Source organism: Drosophila melanogaster, chromosome 3L, assembly GCF_000001215.4.
Source record: "Drosophila melanogaster chromosome 3L".
Taxonomy (NCBI): Eukaryota; Metazoa; Arthropoda; class Insecta; order Diptera; family Drosophilidae; genus Drosophila; species Drosophila melanogaster.
In genome coordinates, this window is record NT_037436.4 from 16,806,433 (window position 1) to 16,829,346 (window position 22,914).

The following is a 22,914-nucleotide window of genomic DNA, read 5'->3' on the forward strand; positions in this document are numbered from 1 at the left end:
AAAAAGATCGGATAAAGGGATGGGCGAGGGCGGTCGGTGGAGCGGCGAGGAAGAAATCACTGCCATGGCCCTTTGAAGCAGAGGAGAACGGAGCTAACCTTACTCTGACCTTGATGCGGAGCGAGCGGGAGAGCAGAGCAGCTGTCTGCATCACAGTACAAGGGGAAGGGGCGGTAAATAGCGAAACAAGATTCACGAATGAAGCACAGCACAGCCCATAAAATAGTCAACGAGCAAGAAGAAGATGAAAGGGGTGGGGGCAACATCAAGAACAGAACTTCGTAGCGGCAAAAAACAAGTACAAGAAGGAGAAGCTTGCGGCAGGGCGGTAAATAACAGTGCAGGCCATTGCCATAGGTCCGATCAGTTATATCGCAGCCCGTTTGTGGTATTACTTATTTTATGATTACTTTATTTTTTATTTACATTACAAATACCTATTTTTAATTGATTTTGAGAAACATCAAAATTAAAACTGCGCACTTACGCAATTTTTATTTTATTATGACTTTTTAAAAGTATAATATTTAATAAATTTTAATGACGCACATCATAAATAACGTATATAATATATGCTTAAGGAAAAGATTACTGGTTAAAAATTAATGAATCACTTAATGTTTCAAACAACACGTAACTAGCACTTAAGAAAACCCTTCCTTTCCAATAAATCTATCATTTTAAGTACCCATAAATTAGCGAATCAAACAGCTGCTAGTTTTATGTCCCCCACTGTAAGTTCTGGTGCGGGAGCTTCTGCTCTCCTTCTTCTTCCTGCTCTCTGCAATGCTTCCTCTTCCCACACTCCCTCTTTTCAACGTGTGTGTCTGTGTTTCTCTGTGCTCCATGTAAAATTTATTGATTTTCTAGAGGAACTCCTACGGGAATCAGGAAAAGCTGTGGTAAGAAAAAGGGGCACCCGGAACCCTTAACTATTCTCTTCTTCATTACAGCGTTTTTCATATTCCCCATCCTATACCCCATGGTGAATATTAGCCGTGCTAGGTAAGCACGTATGTATGTATGTGTGTTAAGTCATTTGCACATCACAATTTTTAAGCGACACAAAAAGGAATTCCACGCATATTTTTCGTAATTACTTTCAACTTTTCTGATAAAACGATTTACTATGCACTGATTTTCGTATTTTGCGCGTCCACACAAAACCAAGAACTTTGAAGTTTTTCACTTTTCCACTTGCTTATAGCACTTCCACTTCGATTTGGCTTTAGAATATTTTCTGGTTTTCCGCGTGTTCAGAATACGTGCGTTTATTTCAAAAGACCGAATGAGAATGGAAGAATAGGACGAAAATCGCAACTATCCCCAAACCGAAACCGAAGAGAGCGCAAAAGTAAGCGGAGAGCGAAAAGTTGCGTGAGAGCAAAAACAACAACAACATATGTTGTTTTTCGAACTCTATCTTCCATGTAATCTCTTAACCTTAAAATTAAATTTAAATTATTAAAGACCAAGTTTTACTAGATAAAGAAATAAATTCTTATATTTTCAGTAAATGGTTGCTTCAATTATTTACACATAGTTTGTCGCAAAGTACCGTTACATGATGCGCTCACTGTCAAAATCTCACTGAGACTCATTTAAATTGGATATGCGCTTTCCAGTATCCAAGTTCATACCACTTTTTTGTTCCCAATCACAGCACGAACAAATTCATACAAACACAATATAAAAAAATTGTTACTTGTTCAAAAAGGTATGGCAAATTAAGTAAATATTAAAAAAATTTTCCAGAAGAGTGAAGGGATATAACTAAAAGTTTCCAATGCAGGAAAAACCATTATTGTTATTGCATACAACTAAATTATATGTGGTACTAAAATATTATTTTTAAAATCCAAGCAGTCAAAAGCTGCAATACACAAAACTCGAGTACCGTTATGACCAATTCTGCTGACTTTCAAATGCTGGACGCCATGTGACGACTCGGTATATTCTAGTATGTGGGTATTTTTTGACGTTCGACGACAGGTCACATTATTTCTACATGTGCCGGGTCGGCAGCTAAACTTCAGATAAAAAAACCAAACGAATCGAAGCGTCCAGAAACAAACGAAATCTAATTCAAAACCAGTACAAATACTCCAAACCATGGCTGCTGAGGAGGGAAAGTTTGACAACATACTGCTGGCCGTGGCCGAGAAGCATCACGGTGGCGTGCCCGAGGTAAAACAATAACAAAGAACGCAACTTCTTTGTTTCAATTTTGTTTAATCATGTTGTTTGTGTTTTATATCTAAGTTCCTTGGCACTTTGGCCAGTTTTCTGCGCCGCAAGACCGACTTCTTCACGGGAGCCAAGCAGACGGAGTGGGAGAAGCTGCTGCTGGATGTCTTCAACAAGGAGTCCAAGCTGGCCGTAACTGAAAACTACGAAAAGATAAAGGCTCGCGAAGCTTCCCAGCGCCTAAAGGCGGAGAAGGAGAGAGCCGAAAGGAAGGCCCGCAAGCAGGAGATTGACGATAATAAAATATGTGATATCACTGACGAAGAGGCAGCGGCCATTATCAAGGAGGAGGAGACCAAGTAAGTGCAAGCGTAATGAGATCATTTACCAAAATACCCAGGTAACTCGGCAAAAGCTGTGAAATTCCTGCAAAATGGCAAATTAGCATTCCTTTTCAAAGAAAGAGTTTGAAACCGAGCTCAATTCTTATCCTAAATATGTTGTATCATTAGCATTCGTATATCTTATAATGTCTAAATCCCATACAGAAAACGCCAGCAGCTGCTGGATAGCGCTGGTGGAGAGCCATCTGCCTCGAACCGAGATGGCATCTCCAAGCCCATCGAGAAAGTGGACGATGAATCCGATAAGAGTGAGCTGGGTAAGCTGATGCCGAATGCAGGCAATGGCTGCACCTTGGAAAACTACACCTGGACCCAAACTCTGGAGGAGGTGGAGGTAAGTCCGGGCACGTCGCTAACGCCGTATTTCTCTTATTTGGCCCAGTGAGGTGTTGTCATAGTTATACAGTAGCTAGCAATTTTAGAAGCTCAATCTTTCAATGCGTAATTGATGTCCTTAATTGTGCTAGTGGTTTTTGAGTACCGCCAGACATAGTTATTATTTATTAATTTACTTAAACACTTAATCGGTGTTTTCTTGCCCGAATACCTTAGTCGCTGGTTGCTAGGCAGCGGTCATAGCTGAAAGCCCAAGTCATTGAACCCACGACAGGTGTGATTCATCAACCCTTCGTGTACAATTATACAATTCGCTTTATTAAACATATCACAGGGATAAATAACTTATTTGCTAACCAGAAAGTACAGCATTATCCGATACCAGACGGCTATTGTCCGATCCGCTCCAGATTTAGTTTCTTGTATGTTTCTCTGTCTCCATAGCATAGCGCGCTTAATACTAATGAATTTTCCCAGCTTCGACTGACTTGACACTCCATCCAAACAATCTTTAAATAAATATCTTATACAACTAGCGCCAAGACGACACGATAACAATAATAAAATTAATAATAATGGGGGACAAAGACAATACAATAAATAATAAGCTAATTGGCTAGGCAGGGGTATTAAATCCTAGCTCTTGGGCATGTCACGGGCGCGCACTGAAAGAAGAATAGTTATTAGAATTTAGCTGACACAGGTGATAGATGGAATAACTTACTCTCCAGCGCATAGACCATGCCCATGATGAGCAGCATGAAGATGGTACTCATGCTGACTATCAACACGGTGACCTGGCGCCCCCGATCGCATAGACCGCGCTTCGGTTTCTTCGGTGGACCACCCTCTCCATTGACCATCGTGAAGTGCATAGAGCTAGCGATGGATACGGTATCCAGGTCTTTGGTTTTCACATACTGCAAGTTGGGATCGACGTCGGCTGGCTGCTGACCCTCGATGGCGATAACCGCATCCTTGCCGCTGCCGATGGCCAGGTTGGCATTATAGTTTGACGAGGAGGGATTACTGGGCATCAGCATCTTGTTGTGTCGCTCCTGCTTCTTGTGGATCTCCGCAAAGCGTTCCAGATTCGCTGCCGTCAACAGCAGTGAGCCGGAAGCAGCGCTCTGTATAATTCGAATGGAAAAAGAGGAGAATGTTTGTTGAGTCACGGCAGTTCGATACGGTTTGGTTCTCCGCAACCGGAGCCTGCGTGGACTCGGCTTACTCACCCGCGTGCTGTTGTTACTGTCGCTGGAGCCCTGGGAGCTCCTCGATCCCCTCTTGGCAGCCGCCAGAACAGCGGCCGCTGCTGCCGCAGTTACTGCAGCACTTGTATTATTGTTATTGTGAATGCTGCTAGTGTTACTGGGCGAACTGCGTTGGTTTAGGGTAGGTGGATTGGAGTGCGATTTGTTCGAGGACTTGGACGAGCTGGCCGAACTAATGGCCGAGCTCGAGGAGGATGCCAGCGAGGCGCGGGGAATGTGCCAATAGTCCTGCATCTGTTGGGGATCGAAAAGATGTTGGTTAGACATTATTTTACGTAAACAGTTGGATAATATTATTGTGATTGTTGAGTTAAGGAATTTTCTGCAGATCGTGACACAATCAATGTGCTCCACAATTTCTGCGCTACACATTTTGGTCTTCCCCAGCCTCAGCCCCCGTTCTCTGTTCCCCTGTTCCTGCCATTTGGTGGTGCTAGCATCAGAAGAAATCAAAATCCAATATCTAAAACCTGAACTTTCGAGTTGTCTTTCGGCTTGTCTTTGTTTTGCATTGGTTGGTTGAGTTGCCAACTTGTTTGATATTTATGGTCTCCGGTCTTGGTTGGCTAAAAGCCTGATTTGTATTTAATATTATTAATTCGGCTAGTCGACAGTTTATTTTTTGTGGGCAAGCTTTTAAATCTGGGGCCTTTCTCTTTGAAAGACTTTGCCGATTGTTTGCTTTTGACGTAATTGTGGCAATCAATTGTCCCCTCTAAAGAAATATATATGAGAATTCTATTAACAGTGGCTAAAGTGAAAAAAAAAGTTGCATTTCAAGTTTGTGCCTTCAGTCTTTTGTTTGCCTTTGCTCTGTTCGATACATTTGTGTGTTTTGTGCGTTTGTCTTACACAGCACAGAAGTTAATAAATTTGTTCGTGCTGCTTCTTGCTTTTTATTTATTGTAAATATTATTTAGGCATGCGGAAGTCTTATCACTCTGTATTGATTCAACTTGATTGGCCAGTTTTCGATTCGTTTTTTTCACACAGCGTTATTTTCGGTTTACTTAATGTGTCGTCTTGCGTTGTTACTTTACTTACATTTGTTAATTCGCAATTTTCTGTTTGTTTTGTTCCCGGGATTTGTTTGATTATTACACAAATTTATCACACACACAATTTAAGCTAATTAGTATCACAATCTGGAGTATTTTTAAGCAGAGTCTCGCTCCGGTTGTCAGTCTCTTTAATTAGGGTTTTATGATGATGTATATAATTTATTTAAATTACGGCTCGCGAAACACTCAGCTGATTAAGCTGCTGTTTGGATTAACCGATTCGATTCTCTTCGCAATTCTTCTCGTACTTCAGTGGCGGTATTCTCCTTCTTCTTCTCACGTTTTCTTCTCAAAGCGAAGAATTTTTCAGTGCGCCTGTCGCCAAACAGAACCGATCTAAACGGCCTCAAGAATCGAACTGAATCGAGCTTAGCGGCTAAGTCGGGCTCACAGGTAAGATCTCTGCTCACCTGAGTTCTGCCCAACTGAGCAGCGGCGTGGCGTTGCTGTCGCTGCCTCTGTCGGCGTCGAATGCGCGATGCGCAAACCTTTTCGAGTGTAAATGTTTGTTGTTGCTGGCTTTCTTGACGGATTTGGCATGTCATAATATTTCGGCGGTTCTCGTTTGTTGCCACAGCCACAGTAGGCACTCGCGAATGAAGGCAATTGCAGGACATTTTTAGAAACTTACATCATTTCAAAGCTTTCACATTAAAAGAGTTTATAATAATTTGTAGTACGAATTTAGAGCTATAACTTATACAAATGCAGATCTAAGTAACGAAAAAATATTACAAAGTTAAGTATTTTCTATATTGGAGATATCAATAAATCGTTTCATCTAAAAATAGCTCCCACTGTACGGACATTTATATAGCTCTTAACGATCGGCCACTTACTTCTTCAGTCCATTCTTTTGTTTCAATGATGTTTGATGGTTATGTTGCCGGCTTTGATGTTTAGACTGCTCGCCTTGGCTTGATCACCTCATCAAGTGATTTGCCAACTTTCTTTCGGCTGTTCTTTTTATAGCCGCCCGCCCTTTTGCTCATTAAGCTGCAATATTCGGTTTTTGTGCTGTCTTTTTGTTTTTTTTTTAGACTCTCGAGATCTTCAGTGAAGGGCCCTTGATCGATTTGGGCGTGTGGGCGTTTTCCAGATCCGTTTCGTTGGCCCAGAAATTGAAGTTTGATTGCGGGAAAACCCTAATTCTAGTTTAATGTTAACTTAATTGGGGGCAAACCTTGACCAGCTTACAGGCGGCAGCTCCGCCCATTTGCTGTAGCATCGTTCCCAGGGCCCATTAATGTTTGATTAATACATGTTCCATTATTAAATCAACGGTTTATGGTCTTATAAATAATATGGCCATTATTTAAATGTCCTAAAGAAGACGAAGCAAGTCTATTTTTGGTTAATTTCGAATTCTAAGAAAGCATTTAATGTCAGTGGTGCCAACAAAAGCTTTATATCAACGCGATCAAAAATTGAAAAAATGAATTAATTAATGAGAAATTCGAAACATGATATTTAGGTGGGGATGCACAAGTTTTCTGTCAATTCCCAATCAGGTTTTCTTTTTTACAAAGGTTCAAAATTTTCATTTTGGTAAACATACTTTTCAGCTATGTTTTTGAGAATATTTCGATGTCTGCAGACTATTGACGCAATAAAAATAATAACGTGAGTCATCAAGAAATACGTTTTTTGGTTTTCCATTAATGAATTTGAATGAATATAGCCACATTGTTTGCGTTTCTCTTGGCGGAATTAGTTAAACAAATTGCCAAAAATCCCCAAGAATTGGGGATCGGATTGGTATAGTTGTTTACCTAATCTAACACTGATCTCATATTATTATAACATTATACTTCTAACGATCTGTGGGAATTGGTTAAATAAACAATAAATTCCCAGAGAAACCCAACATTTCTATTACAAATTTGTTTGCTTTGGCTTAAATCGCAGCATTCATCTGTTATTCTCGGTAGCAAAAGAGGCAACAAATGTTTCTAATTTTTTTTTTTTTGGCAATAACTTTTGTTGCTTCGTCGTTTGATGTTGCTGTCGAGCATCTTGTTATCACCTTTTAAGTGAGACAAGTGAGTGGCCTGCCGCCAGTTCCAACTTTTTTCGTATGGCCCATACTCGATGGTATGGGTGAAGTGCTGGACTGGACTCGAGTCCGGTCGATTTAATCAGCGGAGAGTTGACAAAGATTACCTGACACGGCCAGTTACCAGAGCAGTGGCAATGGACTCGCCGACGAACGCGAATCGCATTAGCAACGAAAATTATAAATCGAGGCAGAAAATCAGGCGGTGTTTTGAGATCACTTGAAAAGGCAAAGATTGAGGGACGTCGACCACTCAAAGAGATGGGATGACGGCGAATGGGAGCCAAACACTTGCTATAGAACGCAGGCCGAATCCGATCCGATCGGATCCGATCCGAGACATTCCCCCAATAGAATGGGAGACCAATCCAACACCATTCACCTCATCGCGAAACGCCATATAGAAACCGAAGACAAACAAACAAACGATCGTTTTTTTTTTTTTTTTCATGCATACAATTAAAAATGCAAAATAGTTTCCAGTGACGCCGATGACAAACGGACGGAACTTACGTGCCCAGCGCTTTCTGTTCCATTTTGGGTGACAACAATTGGGATTAAATTCTGTGAGAATTCATAATTTTGTCGTCTTAAACGGGGAAATCCCTTAAAGCTATCTGGATAGATCCGTTGACGTTTGCCACGCTTATTTGTGTGGGGCCCTGAGGCCAGTATTTCTCTGATTGCGGCTATTAAAGCTTAATTTTCGTATAGAAAACGTTTGGCTATTCCGCCTTCGGGGGGGGGGGGGGGGCTATATTTAATAAATAGAATCTTAAGTTAATGCTGAATTCCATGCGAAATTCTTGACGACTCGATGACTGACTCACTCGAAAAGGAAGCGGAAATATTTAATAAATATTTTACTGATACCTCATCACAAAAGAGTTCTAAATACACTTCAATTTTTATTGCCAACTTTACGTCTAATTGCGGTTATATAAAAATGAAACGGATATTTTATTTGTCCGTTTAACACATGCTAAGTTTATAAACCTCTTAATGGGTTTCTCCTATAAATCACGCTATAGTCAACTTTTTCGCAAATTGTGGATTGGAAGCCCAAACAAAACGCGAACAAAGAATTCAACCTGACAAAGCCTTTCAGTAAATTAACTAACCGCCTTTAAGATCTCAGTTTCCTGGTTGGGAATTTAGTTTTAAGATCAGGTCAAATAGTTTTAGAAATAACTTTTCTCTTGAGTTATTTGAAAGTTTAAGTAATCATTCAATCTACAGCTTCGATTGACAGGATTCCCAGACGTTTTGCTAATTTATCGTGGACTTAGTAAATTTATTTAGATGATATCAACATAAATAAACTGAAATATTTTACAATTCGGCAGATATGCTAATAACTTTTACATTTGTTCGATATATTTCTAAACTTTAATAATGAGCAATGGAGCAAAGGAGCCAACTATGCAACCAGCAAACTAAAATTGTCAAACTAGCGACTTTTAAAAACTATGCTTACATTCCCATTATACTACTGTTCTCGGAGCTTCTTCGAGTTTTTCTGTGATTTTAATTTATGCGAAACCATTCAGGATGACAGTTATAGCTTTGACTATATCAAAAAGATCTAGTTTTTCACAAATTGGAAACCATTTTGACAAGATCTCGTTTCTCAGCAAATTTGAAACCTTAAAGAGTTAATTATTTGGGATACCCCCAAAATTGACTAGGTTAACCGGATGGAGTTTGCAGTATCATTTGCTTTGTAATCCGCTTATAGCGCAAACAAATGGCTACCAGATCGAGCTCTCAAATCTCATTTACCATGCAAATGTCAATACGGATTCTATTGTTGCCACTCGAGAGCTCATTGTACGCCGAGCTATTTGGTGGCTGGGGAGGATTGGATCGGAGTAGTACAGTGGATTGGATTCGAGTGGAATGGAGTGGAGCGACGTTCCCAATAGTAGGAACTAGTTTCAGAATTAAACGCAAAACAATTCTAAATGGAAAGGAATAAAAAATAATTTGCCACGCTCGAATTCGATCCCATCTGACTTTGTGTTGAGATGTTTAGGGGTCCACTCCACTTCTGGCCACAAATAAGTCAAGTTTAAGCCGACTTTAATGAGCTGGCAGTAGGCACTCGTAAAGATAAACACTTCGATAGAGGTTTTTTTTTTAGAAATGGTTAATTACAGAATTGTGTTTCTATTTAATTACTACTTTAGAATACCATATTGACTAGTGTTTATTTAACCAAAACCAAGTATGTGGAACTTTTCTGTTGCATTTTATGCATAAAGTTCGAAAAAATTAATGTCTGAATATTATTTTTTCTGATTTCAAGGGATCCACCAATCACTGTACCGAGCTTGGACGACTCAGCTGTTTTGCTGTGATAACATTATCGAATACAAAATACTACTCCGCAGATACACACTTCTAAACACTCGACTCCATCAGCAAAGCCAGTTTTTTTTGCTTCCAATTTTTATTTTGTTTAAATGGACGGTTTGTTGTTCGGTCGCTACTCATATTGTTGTTGCGACCATTCTTTTTTCCTATTTCATTTTTTTGGTGGTGCCTGGCACCGGATCGCATCTTTTAGCATAAATTATTTGCGGCTAGATATTTAAAGAAAATGAAATGCTGTTCAAGTTTTATAGAATTAATCAGAGGCAACAGCACCAAATGTGATCTAGCAACAAATACGAATAACAGTTCCAAACGGCAGTCGACAAAGATGTCTTTCACTTTACAGAGAGACAGAGAGAATTGGGTTCAAATCGATGGGGATTTGATTGATCGATCAACTGGTTGGTTGGTTGGAGGTTTAACATGCAGCCTGGCCAGTATGAGCATTAAAATTAGCTGGGGCCCGATCGATTTGCATAAAATCGCCCACTGTCAGACGATCAGTCTGCGAATCCGCTCTCACTTGGATAAGTGTGCCAAGTCTCGTGCTATTTTCTTGCTTATTTTTTTCCCATCTCATTTCTGCCGTCGTCGCAGTCATCAATTTTTGTTATTATTCATTAATTCATTCACGACGACACCTTTTTTTTTTATGCTCGTCTCTGAACTCAAAAGCGAACTCTGACTTTGACTGGCGGTGACTCTTCAGCTTTGTGTTTACCTTTTTGGTGGCACAGCTTCATTTTCATACCTCACATTTTACCCAGGGTCTATTGTTTTTCCCTGAGCCCCGGCATTTGCATGGGTATCCCACCTGTTCAGCTGATTTAATGGCCGTAGGTGTCAGCGCGGATCTGCTGACTTGACTTATGATTTGTGTAAATTTCCTAGTTTCGAGCATAGTGTTCTTTAAGTTGCTATTTGCATAACCTTCAGTGGTGCAGAATGGGTTTGTTTTTCAAGTCGTCGGGTCCCTTGAGAAAGCTTACATTTACATTTACCTAATAAGTTTTACATAAATTCCAGTTTGAAAAACAAAGTCAGACATTCACGTTGGGCCATTGCGTGTCCCTTGATAGCCTTTCATTTTAGGGTTAAGATAAACATGTACGTTCATTTCCAGTAGCCCTCTGTTTAGTTTTGTACCACAGTCCGTGGTTTTTAAGGTTTTAATTAATATTTCTTCCTATAAATTTTATAATTTTTTTTAATTGACATTTTCTGTTGCCAAGCACTTAGCGCAAGATATTGTCCACATATTATTTTCCTATCTGAAGTCTGAATTCTTTTCATATTTCTCAACTAAATGACTGCAATGATTGGCCAACATGACCAATTGAGTTTGTCTGTTGTCGAGCGTTTAGCTTGGCGCGTTGCCCACGTCTCCAGGTATTTTTTCTTATTCTGACTCCGCGAGGCTATTTTTATAGCTGCCTTACATCCGTGTACAATTCAAAATGTTTCCAATTGGCATCCGCTTCAGTTTCAGCTTTTGACACATTTTATCAACGGCGATCGCGCTGGTGATGAAGTTGCCACCCACATGGGCTGCGTTCAGTGAGCTTCCGATGACATGAGCCGCGTGCTGCGCGAAGAAGAACTCGAGGTGCTACTACCTTGGCTGACTGCCCACACGAAAACCCCCCACTGGATAGTTTATAATATACTATCATGAGCCGAACGAAAGCGTCCTTGGTTCAGTTGGATGCGGCACGGCGTCGTGAGATTTAAATTAAAGGCTTACCTTACCCCTCATTGTTTCTGCCACATGCGATTCGCTAATTGATTGCACAGTCAGTTGTCTAATAACTTGGGGCTTTAATTATGCTGCGAGCTAATGGGAAAGGTGTTAATGTATGCATGTATCCGTGCGACTTATAATTAATGGCCAGCCGTGGCACATAATTCTAGACGCCAGTGTAATTGCTGTGAACTTGGCCAAGCAGCCGCATAAATCCATCCGCAGGTTGCTTTACTTCTTTACACAGAAAGAAATGAGGGATCATTATGGAAGCCATTATTTACAAGTGATAATACTACAAAATTCCTTTTGATTGATATTACTTTTAAATCGCATATTATTATTTTAATGAGATATCTGTAAACTGCAATTCAATCTCTGATGGTATCGATTGTAAAAACGTGTCAGATTATTTCGCGTGTATCTACTGCAACCTGTTGAGCGACATTCTTGAGAGCTCCTCGTTGCGGGGGGCTGTGAGGAATCGGAATCGATGCTAACTCCCTTAACCGGACCTGAAGAACCGCTGTACGTCCTTGAACTGGCAGCTGAACTAAATTCCCGTTCTACAATTGAGTCCTTGAACAAAGGAAGCCTCGATCCGTTGATCTGGTGAAGGGCAGATCGGGCAGCTGTGATATGATCGTTGGATTGTTGGATGCACACAGACGTGCCCCTGCAGTTGGTTATTTATAGAGATCGTTATTAGCCGCCAAGGTTGTGCAATGACCAAAGCAAAGGCTGGCTAAAGAATCTCCGTAGATGTACACACAAATCCGATCATTAATCACAAGAGCTGCCACTCCAAGCTTGATTTTGATTACATGAAGAACCCCTGAATAATCCAATCCACTCTACTCTAGTTTGATTGTCATTAACGGCATTGCTTTTGCATTACAAAAGGCAAAGCACAAGCAACATTTTAAATGGACTTACATTGTTTTAGATGCTTCTCATTGTGATGAAACTACCTAGTATAATTTATGTTTACTGCATGTTTGTACAAATCTAATAAACTGCAATACTTTTATTGTTACAGCTCAAGATTCCGTTCAACTTAACATTCGGTCTACGCGCCCGTGATCTAGTGATCAGTATTGGTAAGAAGTCGCTGAAGGTGGGCATCAAAGGTCAAACGCCCATCATCGATGGCGAACTGTGCGGCGAGGTGAAGACGGAGGAGTCCGTGTGGGTCTTGCAAGACAGCAAAACCGTGATGATCACTCTTGATAAGATCAATAAGATGAACTGGTGGAGCCGCCTGGTCACAACCGATCCAGAGATCTCGACGCGCAAGATCAATCCAGAGTCTTCCAAGCTTTCTGATCTGGATGGGGAGACTCGCAGTATGGTGGAGAAGATGATGTATGATCAGCGACAGAAGGAGTTGGGTCTTCCCACCAGCGAGGATCGCAAAAAACAGGACATACTTGAGAAGTAAGTACAAGTGTACACCAATCCTAAGGCTGTACTAATAGTAGGTTATCTTTACTCTTGCAGATTTAAGCAACAGCATCCTGAGATGGACTTCTCCAAGTGTAAATTCAATTAATCTAACATTCTCAACTTAACTTGTAAACTTTCGATTTCGCACTCTTGTCACTTTTACACATTTTAAATGTAAATCTTTTTCATTTTCCAACCACACAATAAACTAATGCAAGCAAAATGAAAACGATTTGTAGATCGTACAACATTAAAACGAAAAAACCCAGCATCTTAAAATATTTAAATATGCTAATACCAATTAGTTAGTGAAAGCCAAACAACAAACCGAAAAAATCGATCATTCAAGCTGTAGGATGAAACCAGCTTGATCTTCTGCAAATAATTGAGGTAACTCCTCGGATTTTATGTCTGCACTTAAAGAGAGGAATTTAAATTTAATTTATTTATTGGACCTGAACATGTTTGTGGAACTGGATTGCAGGCATTTCTTTACTTATCTTTAACGGTTTTCGACTCTCGTCGTGATTTAGGGTCCACACCCAAATTCAGATCAGCATTCCCAGTAGTTCTCTGGGTCAATGATCTGATAAATTGTGAACTCGTTTCCTAAGCCGATCATAAATTCTTTATAAATAGTGTATTTGTCGATTTGCTAAGATTGAGCATCATACTATACTCTCGAAGTGCTAACTAATTTTTTAATGAATTCAACTAATTTGGCAACTAATTGGTTGTTTTGCTTTTAATGTTTTCGTTTTACGTATTCTAGCTGCCACGTGCCGTGATTTTTATGTTCGAGATGAAAGCGTGACACGCAAAGTGATCGTGGTAAAAGGACTAACATGAAAAGTTTAATGTTAAGTAAATGTAAATAAATTGTAAATATAATATAATAATAATTAACTTGAGTAGCTTAAGTTATACAATTGACCATCCCTAGATTTTAGAAACCAACGAAGAAGTAGAGACATTTGATACGCCCCGCTTAGTTGTTAATTCTCGCAGATCATTAATTAGTTAAATCGTTTCTCAAACTGCCGTGTTTAACAAGCCGTAGAAAAAGAAGCAGTCGAACAATGCCAGCGGACCCCCATTAATGAATGGTTTCCCCATCGCAATGGGGTGTAGGCCAAAGGAGATAGTTGTGCGCGTAATCCCAACTAATCATCGTCCGAGTGGGTGGCACTGTGTCATGCGATCATATGCCTCACTTAATTAATTACCAATTAACATCATAAATTACTGTCAGAGCGAACAATGCAAAGTGCGCAAAAAGTTTGCCAAAATTCGCATGCTGCTGCGGGGTCGAGTGGCGGCTAATGGCCAAAAATAAATTGTAACAAATTGTTTGGCGAGAGGGCGAGAACGGGTCAAGAACAACAAACATTGAGAACAGAACCCGCAGCAGAACCGGATTCTTGATTTGAACTTAATATGTGGAATTTTGTTTGTTATAAATTGGAAAGTACAAAATGCTTTCAGTTTATATATCCGCTTCGGTTTCTGCCAGCCAGCCTGCCCGACCAATTAGAAGACCCAACCGGTTGATAAAAGTCCAAGGGGAAAGAGAAAGCCCACAGCTAAATGTGGTTAGATAATTCGCAAGCCATGCTGCTGACAGAATGTGAGTCACTAAACAGTGCTTAGATTAAGGGGAAATTTAGTGTTTGTTCGCCCTGGGCGCCGATTATAATAATAATATTCCAGGCCGCAGTCAGGCTCTATAAATAGCAACTTTGTTCGAATCAATTGAACTGTTAAATGACGCACGTGATGAATGCGTCTTGTCTGCCCAACGTTGTCCAGCGGAGAAATCAATAAATATTAAATATATATGTATGTATGAAAAAAATCCAAATCAACAAAAATGGGGAGCCATAAATAATGAATCCGGGTGCCTGCCTGGTGTTCTACTGTTGTATCTGCCGTTCTACTCAGTTTTTATTATTATTGTTTCGACAGCCGCAAATTTTTGGTAATTTCGAGTGTTTCCCACATCTCAAACACACAAACACACACACATACCCACATGTACGTTAATAAACTTATGGCACAAATTATTCCTTTGGGGCGTTCTCAACCGCTTGACGGTCGCGTGGGCCAGTCTATTTTTTGTTCCCAAACTTATTTTTTATGCTGGTAATTGCGGCACATTTGTTATTTTTAGCCGATTCGGGGTCTGGTTTCGCCCATCAACTATAGCAGCTTGGATATTTTTTGGCGGAGAAAGGGTAAGGGCTGATGGGCCTATTGTAAAGGCGGCAGCATCATGCCGGTCACGCCTCATAAATTCGTCTAGACTCGGGCTCAGACAAAAGACTTAGGCAACGAACTCGCTACGAAATCTCTGAACCGCTGGAAAGTTTTCCGTTGCTAAGCAAAATCATTGTTGCGCTGTGGGCATTTTCTGTGTCCACTTTGAAGGTCAAACACAAAATGCAGTCGCAGTGGCAGTAACTGTTTTAACCCAAAGCTTGAGGGATACAAATCGCCCAATTCATTTACCATTTTATGTGAGTTTTGTCATTTGAGGGACACACAAATCCGAAAAACTCTTAAATAATTACTTTTTGAAAAATAACTATAAATATTATATTACATTAATTTTTAACTTTATTCAAAAGTCAGTAGAGAAAGTAAATTATAGTCAACTAATAAATTACATAACATAACATACATAACATAAATTAGTAATCAATTAATTAAGCTGCTAGTGTGCGAACAAAATGTAAAAATTAGTGATCAATGCGCGGATTTCCCCAAGTGAATCATGCATAAATAACTTTAGCATTACATTTGGCTTTAAGAATGTTAATACATGTATGGGTTAAGGTTTGTTTTTCATTTGGGAGAAGGGAATTCCTCGCTGCTGAACTGGAGGCTCGTACCCAAACCGAGCTTCAGCATGTGGAGTCCACATAAGCGATGACGTTGGTGGGCTTGTCAACCGACGCCAATGAACCGTGGAGTGCCGAGTGCCAAGTGCCTGGTGTCTGGTGCCTGGTCCCCCAACACCGGTTGGCAGTGGGCATGGCAATGTCTTGGCCGGGTCTCGAGATGTGCAGACAGTCGCGATCGCGGGCGTAGATTAATGGCTTTGTCTTATGGCCATTACATTGGTCGTTTCGTCAGCCAGATCGTTGAAGGGTTCTAAGCTTTGCATGTCAATATATGGATAAATATATCCGGCTGCGTTCCCGGACCTGAATCATGCACCAGTTGTCTGTTTATACCTCTAAAGATATTTATTATTTTTTTTTGTGCACCATTGGGTTAGTTTCCTTCACTTTTTGGCTGCCATTGCCTGCAGGAATTTCCAATTAGCTTTGGGTTATCGCACAATTTTTTGTTTGCCTGGCTTGCTGCATTTGCATATCGCGGGTGCTGAGCGATTTATCGATGCTATTAGCTTGGTTTTTGGTGTATGCTAATTTACGAGATCTGCCAGTTTTTTTATTGTAAAATAAATTGCTGCAAGCCATGGGAAATGGTCATAAAGCGACGGGATGCCAATTCGATTGTTGAATATACATATTTCTAATGACTTGCAGAAGCCAAAGACTAATTCTGTTTTTACAATAATTTTCGCATAATTAATACCATATCCGGGTATTTTCCCAATGTTTTGCAATCAAAATTTTCTTCGGATCGTTCGACATTTCTTGTTGCCAAGTGTTGGAGTCTTGGCCCAAATTACTTTGTTAGCCACCGGTATACAGCAGCTGTACCACCGTTCACCGATTTGATAGCGATCTATTAATTGGCCATTTTTGGCGAATTATTTTTCGTTTTTTTCCTTCTCGATCTTAATGCTTTGTTTTCGGCTTTATCTTTTGTCTGAATTATGACTAATTTAATGGTATTTAGAGTGCGGGCGACGACAAATTTATAGTCGATTATGTTGTCGTGGGTATTAAGTGGGAATGTTTGTGTATTGAGAGTTTATGGCCTGGCGCATTTTTCTATTGCTAATAGCTATATGTGTGTAATTAATTTACTGCATCCTCTTTTGGATTAATAACACATTCTCGTATCCCCAAAAGCTCGTTTAGAACAATCCCATGACTCAGATAACTATTTTTTGTTTATCAAGTAATTTATAAACAATCCCAAAATCAATGTTTGTCCAGTGGACATCGTGGGTGGTCGACAATCATTCATCCGAAAAGTTAGAAGAAGGTTCCGAGTATATGGCCATATAAAATGACCATATAATCAAAGTTATTAATAACACAACAATATCATTTGTTTGACATTTTATGAATTGTTGTTCTTTATGCTGTGTTCATCACCCGAGAATGTTGTGTGAAAGGCAGAAGAGCAATCACAGCGATGATGATGCATCTGCATCCGAGTGGAGGGGATTGTAGTCGTGAATGGGATTAATGCATGGAATATACTGCATATGCAGTTAATCGACAATTAGAGAATGATTTCACTCGATTTCAACTTTGAATAGAGGAAGTTCTTCTCCAGCATACTCAGTCCCGCCGATTGCATAAGTGTTTTTATCTTAATTGCATAATTTACTGCGAAGACAGCCCTCTTGTTATTTGCCAGCTCATCTAAATGCAATTAAAACAATCTTAATCTAAATTTGTTGATTATGTTCGCATAGTAAACTAGGATTTATTGAAGATGTGTGTTTTGTGTGTATTTTAATTTCAAATTGTTTACTAAATCACTTGTACAATCATAAAAGCATATCTTGATTTCTTCTGTTGGCTTGCTTGCCGAATGATTAATTTGGAAAAACATTTTATTATTTTAATTTATGGCTTGTACCGCTGGCTTTTTATGATCATTTAAGTTGCATTAGCTAAATAATGGAAGCTTTCCTGTCTCATTCAATTAACGCACCACCATAGAAGGGCGAAAAGGGGGTTTGTGCACTTGCATAATTATACACACATCTGGCAAGTTAAATATAAAACAAAAGTTAAATAAAGGCTGAGAAAAAAACCAACAAAAAACTGCCATTAAAGTTGACATGGGAAATGCCCCTTGAGTCGGTGGATCAGAGTCCAAATTCAAGGGGGGGTTTATGCATGGGGAATACATACTTAACCCCCCGTTTAGATTCCAGGGCATTGTAAATATTTATCTTGTTTTCACTGTAGTTTTCTATTTACTTTGACAGTTTTGACACCTCTTTAGCAAACAAAATTTAGCACAGTATATAGCATTTAAAGAGAAGAAACTTCACAAAAATATTATTTTAAAAAATTACACTAAGACTAATATATATTATTAAATAGAGCATTTTTAAGAGTTATATTAATTTAAATTTAAATATATAGTTAATATTTAAATAAGGTAAATTTTAACATCCATATCTGCTTAAAGTTCTTTTTTTTTTACTGAAAACTATTTCAAGTACTTCCCATTATTACTTTTTGATCACTTGAAACCCAAAAATACAAATATCCCATATTAGCGAAGCTCTCTCGCAGAACAGCTGATCGGCGACCCCTCCCCTCGCACATCCACCGCCCCCTGAGAGGCGCCATCGACGCTTAGCGTGTTCATGCAAATTCGACCTTGACACAATTTCGTTTCACAACAGACAAGCAAACAAATGAGCGAGGGAGGCAGGCAACCAAACCACACACATGTGGTGTGTGCGTGTGAGTGTGACGGCGGCGACACACATAAAGAGACAACAGCAACACTAACTGTGGGGAGCTGTGGGTGGGGGGTGGCAACTTGGTGGGAGGGGGAGAGGGAGAGGGAGCAGGTGAGATGGAGACACCACCTCGTGTAATAACTCAACCTCAAGTGCGGGCCAACTAAAACAAAAAATTTAATCTTCGCTTTTTTGCGGCTTAGCACTGAGAGAGAATGTGAGTGCATATGCAATTGTTTGTTTAAAGAAATTTTTTTTATTTAAAAATATTTTCTGACTTAGTTTATGTTTTTTGATTTGAATTTTTATTATTTATAATTTATTATATTATTTTGAATGAAATGAAAATATAATGCACTGCATAACAAAAAACTTCCTTTATATTTTTACTTTATGCAGCTTGTGTTTTAATATTTTAACTATTTTTTTTGTTTAAGTGATTTTAAGAATAATACCATATCTAAGTCCTTTAAAAGCGTATAATAATTTGATAATAATTAATCAATCAAAGATAATTCCTGCTTGAATCTTTTTCGCAGTGTAGCCGCCGTCGTTACACCTCACCGAATTGCCTGTTGTTCGCCGGCAGCATTCACATGGCCAAAACGTCTTACGAAAACTGTTTTCATTTTACTGCCAAGAAGTCAAGTCTGAGAATTGCATGCTCTGAACTTTGCCGGATTTCTGGGCGCGCGGTTAGAGATTTAGTGGCTGACTGAAGGGGGGGGGGGGGTACACATGGGGTTGCACAAGCGACGAGGTGCGATGAGCATGCGATGGGGAGCACTCATTGGAAATTCTAATGCTAATAAATCGGGCCGGATCTGATCCCAGGCCTGGGTCAGGTCACACCATCTCACGATCGTCGCAAGCCTCTTTGCTGATTCCCCAAATCGCTGGGAGCCGGGAGCTGGGAGATCAAAGGGGAACTCGCCGACAAATTTTGAGTCATGCTTGGTGCCAAATTGGCTGGCTGGTCTGGGTTTTACAAAAAAAAAAGTAGAAAATATTAAAATCAGAAACAGCAACAGGAAGATCACGCCTGAACACAATGAACTTCTAATTAATTCCAATGTTGTCGGCTTTGTTTTTGCCATTTCTTAAAAGCACCAATCTTAATTTCTATTATTAATTAGTTAACACATTTCGCGCATTAATGAAGAAGCCACACGGAAAGCTACTCATCCACATCGATGGCACGTGGAAGCATTTTTAATCGCTCGCCCATAAATATGCACATACATATCTGTCGCTCTTCCTCCCCCCATCAACCGATCCCCGTTGGGAATACATTCTTGGCCGGATTTCATTCTTTAAGCGGACACCTTGCGCCGCCGATTTGCATGGGATAATGAAGGTGGGCAATTAACGGCCTTCGCGTGTGGCAGGTGACACTGGAGACCTTATCAATGGAAACTGATTGGAAATATTGATGACTGGATCGAGAATTCCAATTGGCCATTTATTTGCAGTGAAGTGCATGCTAAATGATTAGTTTGTCTTTGATTCAGACATCTATTTAGATATTATTAATTAATTTTTTAAAATTATTTTGCACATTTCTAAAAACTAGGTTACATTGCATTCAAAATCTTTTAAAAAGTGGAACATTATAGCATTCGTTATATTTTATTTCGACCACTCTATCTTTTTCGCAATTCAAACTCAGATATTTGTCATTAGCATTTCTCGTGTCTACAGATCAGATAAAATTCCATCTTATTTCAACAACTTCCTTCCTCTTTGAGCCACATATGTTTGTATGTCTATCGTGAAGATGCCCCCGAAATTAGATAATCTCCAGCTGGCAGCTGGTTTAATTCATTTTTTCGAAAGTGAAACTGTCAGAACAGAATCGCATTCGGATGGCGAATTCCAAATCCGCTTCGGTTTCAGTCATTATCCGATTTAAAGATCAGTCCGGCACAAAAAAGGAGACTCTCGAAAATGTTTATTTGTGTATCTCTTACACAATAATAAATTATAAAGATACTTTTTGCTGCCATACCAAATTGGATCTTCGGTTGCTTCCCCATTCTTTTGGCTGGATTTAAACGTGGGTGCTGCTGCTCGTTTGTCGTTTAACGAGTACGAGTATATATATGATATTGTCAAATCTGAAGTGGCAAATTCGACAAAGTGAAGGGCGAACTGTCTGGGAATGCGATCGAGTTGATTGAGTCGAGTATTTCGCTCTACTCCCGTGACACGTGTCCCACGAGATTTGGCCGCAAAATTTTCTATGGCTTCCGTCGCTGAACAAAGCAACACAACCTCCGCATTGGCTTTCAATAGAATTTGTTATTAACTCTGAAGTTAAACGAAATTGCATGGCTGAGCAAAAATTGGCCAACATTTAACATTTACTTTGGCTTTTTCTGTGAGTTTTATTTTTTTTTTGTTTGGTTTTTATTCGAGAATTCTGCACAAGGTTATCAAACACAAACACCATCGAGGCAAAATTGAATGCAATTAAAGTTTGCATTGAAAGCCGCCGAAAAATTGCTTCTCTTAACAATTTTAATAACCGAATGCAATTTGCAGTTGCTCGTGCATCTGTATGGGTTCGTATCTGTGTGACTTAATTCAAAGCCACGTTTGAAGCCGAACAAAGAGCAATAACATTTGGCAGGGCACAGTTTAAAATGGTTAACTTAGAAGTAGTGCCAAAAAGTGATTTACCAAGAACAGAATAAAGGAGCTGCGGATTAAGGTTGGTATTTCGATTTAATTAAGTGTGCTGTTAAGTAGAAACAAGCACGACTTAAAATTAATATACGTAATTAACTCTTATACAAAAAATAGATATATATAATAAATATAAAATAATGTAATTTATATACAAATTTTTAGAAAGTGTAAAAACGAATGAAATATCTTTCAATATAATAAAAACTTTTTAGTAATGTTTTCTTTAGATTTCTTTGAGGCATTGCCAAACAAAAATCACATACAAAATTGGTCATGTTTTTAAGCCCGCTAAAAAAATGTTAAGCTGCAAACTCGCTTTGGCAATTTGGCAATACTGCACTTAGAGTGAGATCAATATTTCTTTAAGCCATATCAAAAGAAAATCCCGACAAATCAGCAGCAAAGAAAATATGCAATTTGCCTATTGATCAATGCGCTGCTTAAAGAAATAAAAATATATAGCATGTCGCGAAATTATGATGAATGATGCGGTTGGAAAAATTTGCAATTGGCAAACTCGGACAACGGGGGGAACATAAAAAACAACGAATCGAAATGAGACAAGGAGACAAATACAGAGAAAACAAATTGTAAACACGTTTTCGAGCCATTGCGGCGTGCCGCCCAGCTTTAATGGGGCAAGGGGCGTGGCACTTTTTGGCGGCACAAAAGACAGACCGCCAACTTGTCACGCACATTTTGTGGCTTTTTCTGCCTCTGTCTCTTAGCCTAGTTAGCTTGCTAAAGTTAAAGTTGCAACAACAAATGAAAATAACAAACAAGCGTAGTAACATTTTTTTTTTTTTTTTTTTTTGGTGGGATAAATTTGTCATTTACCTGCTTGGGCGCATCCATTTTTGACCAGGCTAACGAAAGTGTGAGTGGGAGAGATGATGTTATCGAAATTCAATTGGTTTTATTTATGGGTTTTTTGTTTCGTCGGTTTTCTTGTGTCTTCACGCGGGCTACTTTGGGTGTATTTTTAGTTTGAAGGTTATCAGTGTCACTTTGGGTTTTTTTTTCGATTTCAGTTCCTTCTTCGGAAATTTCGATATTGTTAACTGTTCAATTCGACTTCACGATTACTGCTTTCAGTTTCTCTCGATATTTTCGATACTCTTAAGTTTATCGAACTTCTAGATATTCGTTATCGTTCGATTTCGTTATCAATCACTTTCAACGCAGAACAACAATTTTGGATTGACAATTTTCAACTTGTTTGTGTGCTTTTCGCTTTTCCGTTCGCCGCCACAACTTTAATTCGTATTTGAAATAGATTAAATTTCGCATTCACTGCAAACTAGTTGGGTACTCGAAGCTCTTGGCGGTTTGTTGGCAAATGTAGCTCAGTTTTTCTATAACTTTAGCTATTACTTTTCAGTTTTCAACTCTAGCTCTGAAGGCGCGTGCACACTCCGTTGCGGCTGTGCTGAGACTAACTGCGACTTCGGCCGCCCGACGCTTCAAGTATTAAGAAAAAAACTACATTAAACATTGTTTGCTTTGGGGGCCTGCACACTCACACACACACACACACACACACACATTCGCGGCAATATGGAGAGCATGGCGACACACACACACTCACACCCTGGTTGGGGGCTACTACAAATTGTTTGCAGCTCAGCCGATCTGAACTTTTGTGGTTAATGCCAAAAGTTGGCTTCTGCTCGAGTGGCCCGAAGATGCTGGCCGCAAAGTGGGCGTGGAAGT

The 22,914-nt window shown here is 39.5% G+C and overlaps 3 protein-coding genes across 5 annotated transcripts in view; 1 reads left to right on the plus strand and 2 right to left on the minus strand.

Moving 5' to 3' along the window:
* CG9674 (uncharacterized protein) overlaps positions 1-1,299 on the minus strand; it is a 20,159-nt gene extending 18,860 nt beyond the window's left edge. Inside the window, exon 1 of the mRNA NM_176339.2 lies at positions 1,101-1,299. The gene's annotated coding sequence lies outside the window, so the exon portion shown is untranslated. The remainder of the gene's footprint in view (positions 1-1,100) is intronic.
* nudC overlaps positions 1-13,100 on the plus strand; it is a 14,539-nt gene extending 1,439 nt beyond the window's left edge. The window contains exons 2-6 of one of the 2 annotated variants that reach the window (NM_001259876.1): positions 1,962-2,187; positions 2,263-2,546; positions 2,736-2,925; positions 12,475-12,872; positions 12,936-13,100. In NM_001259876.1, coding sequence (NP_001246805.1) covers positions 2,113-2,187; positions 2,263-2,546; positions 2,736-2,925; positions 12,475-12,872; positions 12,936-12,987 — 999 coding nt within the window. In that variant the 5' untranslated portion in view covers positions 1,962-2,112 and the 3' untranslated portion in view covers positions 12,988-13,100. Of the gene's footprint in view, positions 1-1,961; positions 2,188-2,262; positions 2,547-2,735; positions 2,926-12,474; positions 12,873-12,935 lie in introns of those variants that run through there. The other variant, NM_140666.4, reaches the window with a different exon arrangement.
* CG13024 (uncharacterized protein) lies at positions 3,226-22,642 on the minus strand. Of its 2 annotated transcripts, none has more exons than NM_001259877.1 (4): positions 22,039-22,642; positions 4,163-4,435; positions 3,652-4,057; positions 3,226-3,592 (listed from the first exon to the last, which is right to left on the minus strand). In NM_001259877.1, the coding sequence occupies exons 1-4, from the start codon at positions 22,054-22,056 to the stop codon at positions 3,564-3,566; spliced, it is 726 nt and encodes a 241-aa protein (NP_001246806.1). In that variant the 5' UTR covers positions 22,057-22,642; the 3' UTR covers positions 3,226-3,563. The 2 variants fall into 2 exon arrangements, with proteins under 2 accessions (NP_001246806.1, NP_648924.2); NM_140667.3 differs by lacking the exon at positions 22,039-22,642 and adding an exon at positions 5,246-5,608.
* Positions 22,643-22,914: the final 272 nt, after the last annotated feature.

What these genes read in the sequence shown, in the direction of transcription:
- CG13024 (NM_001259877.1), bottom strand. An exon ending in ACAGTAACAACAGCACGCGG is followed by an intron (nt 4,058 to 4,162) that starts GTGAGTAAGCCG and finishes CGAATTATACAG; the next exon opens with AGCGCTGCTTCCGGCTCACT. An exon ending in CATGGTCTATGCGCTGGAGA is followed by an intron (nt 3,593 to 3,651) that starts GTAAGTTATTCC and finishes TTCTTCTTTCAG; the next exon opens with TGCGCGCCCGTGACATGCCC.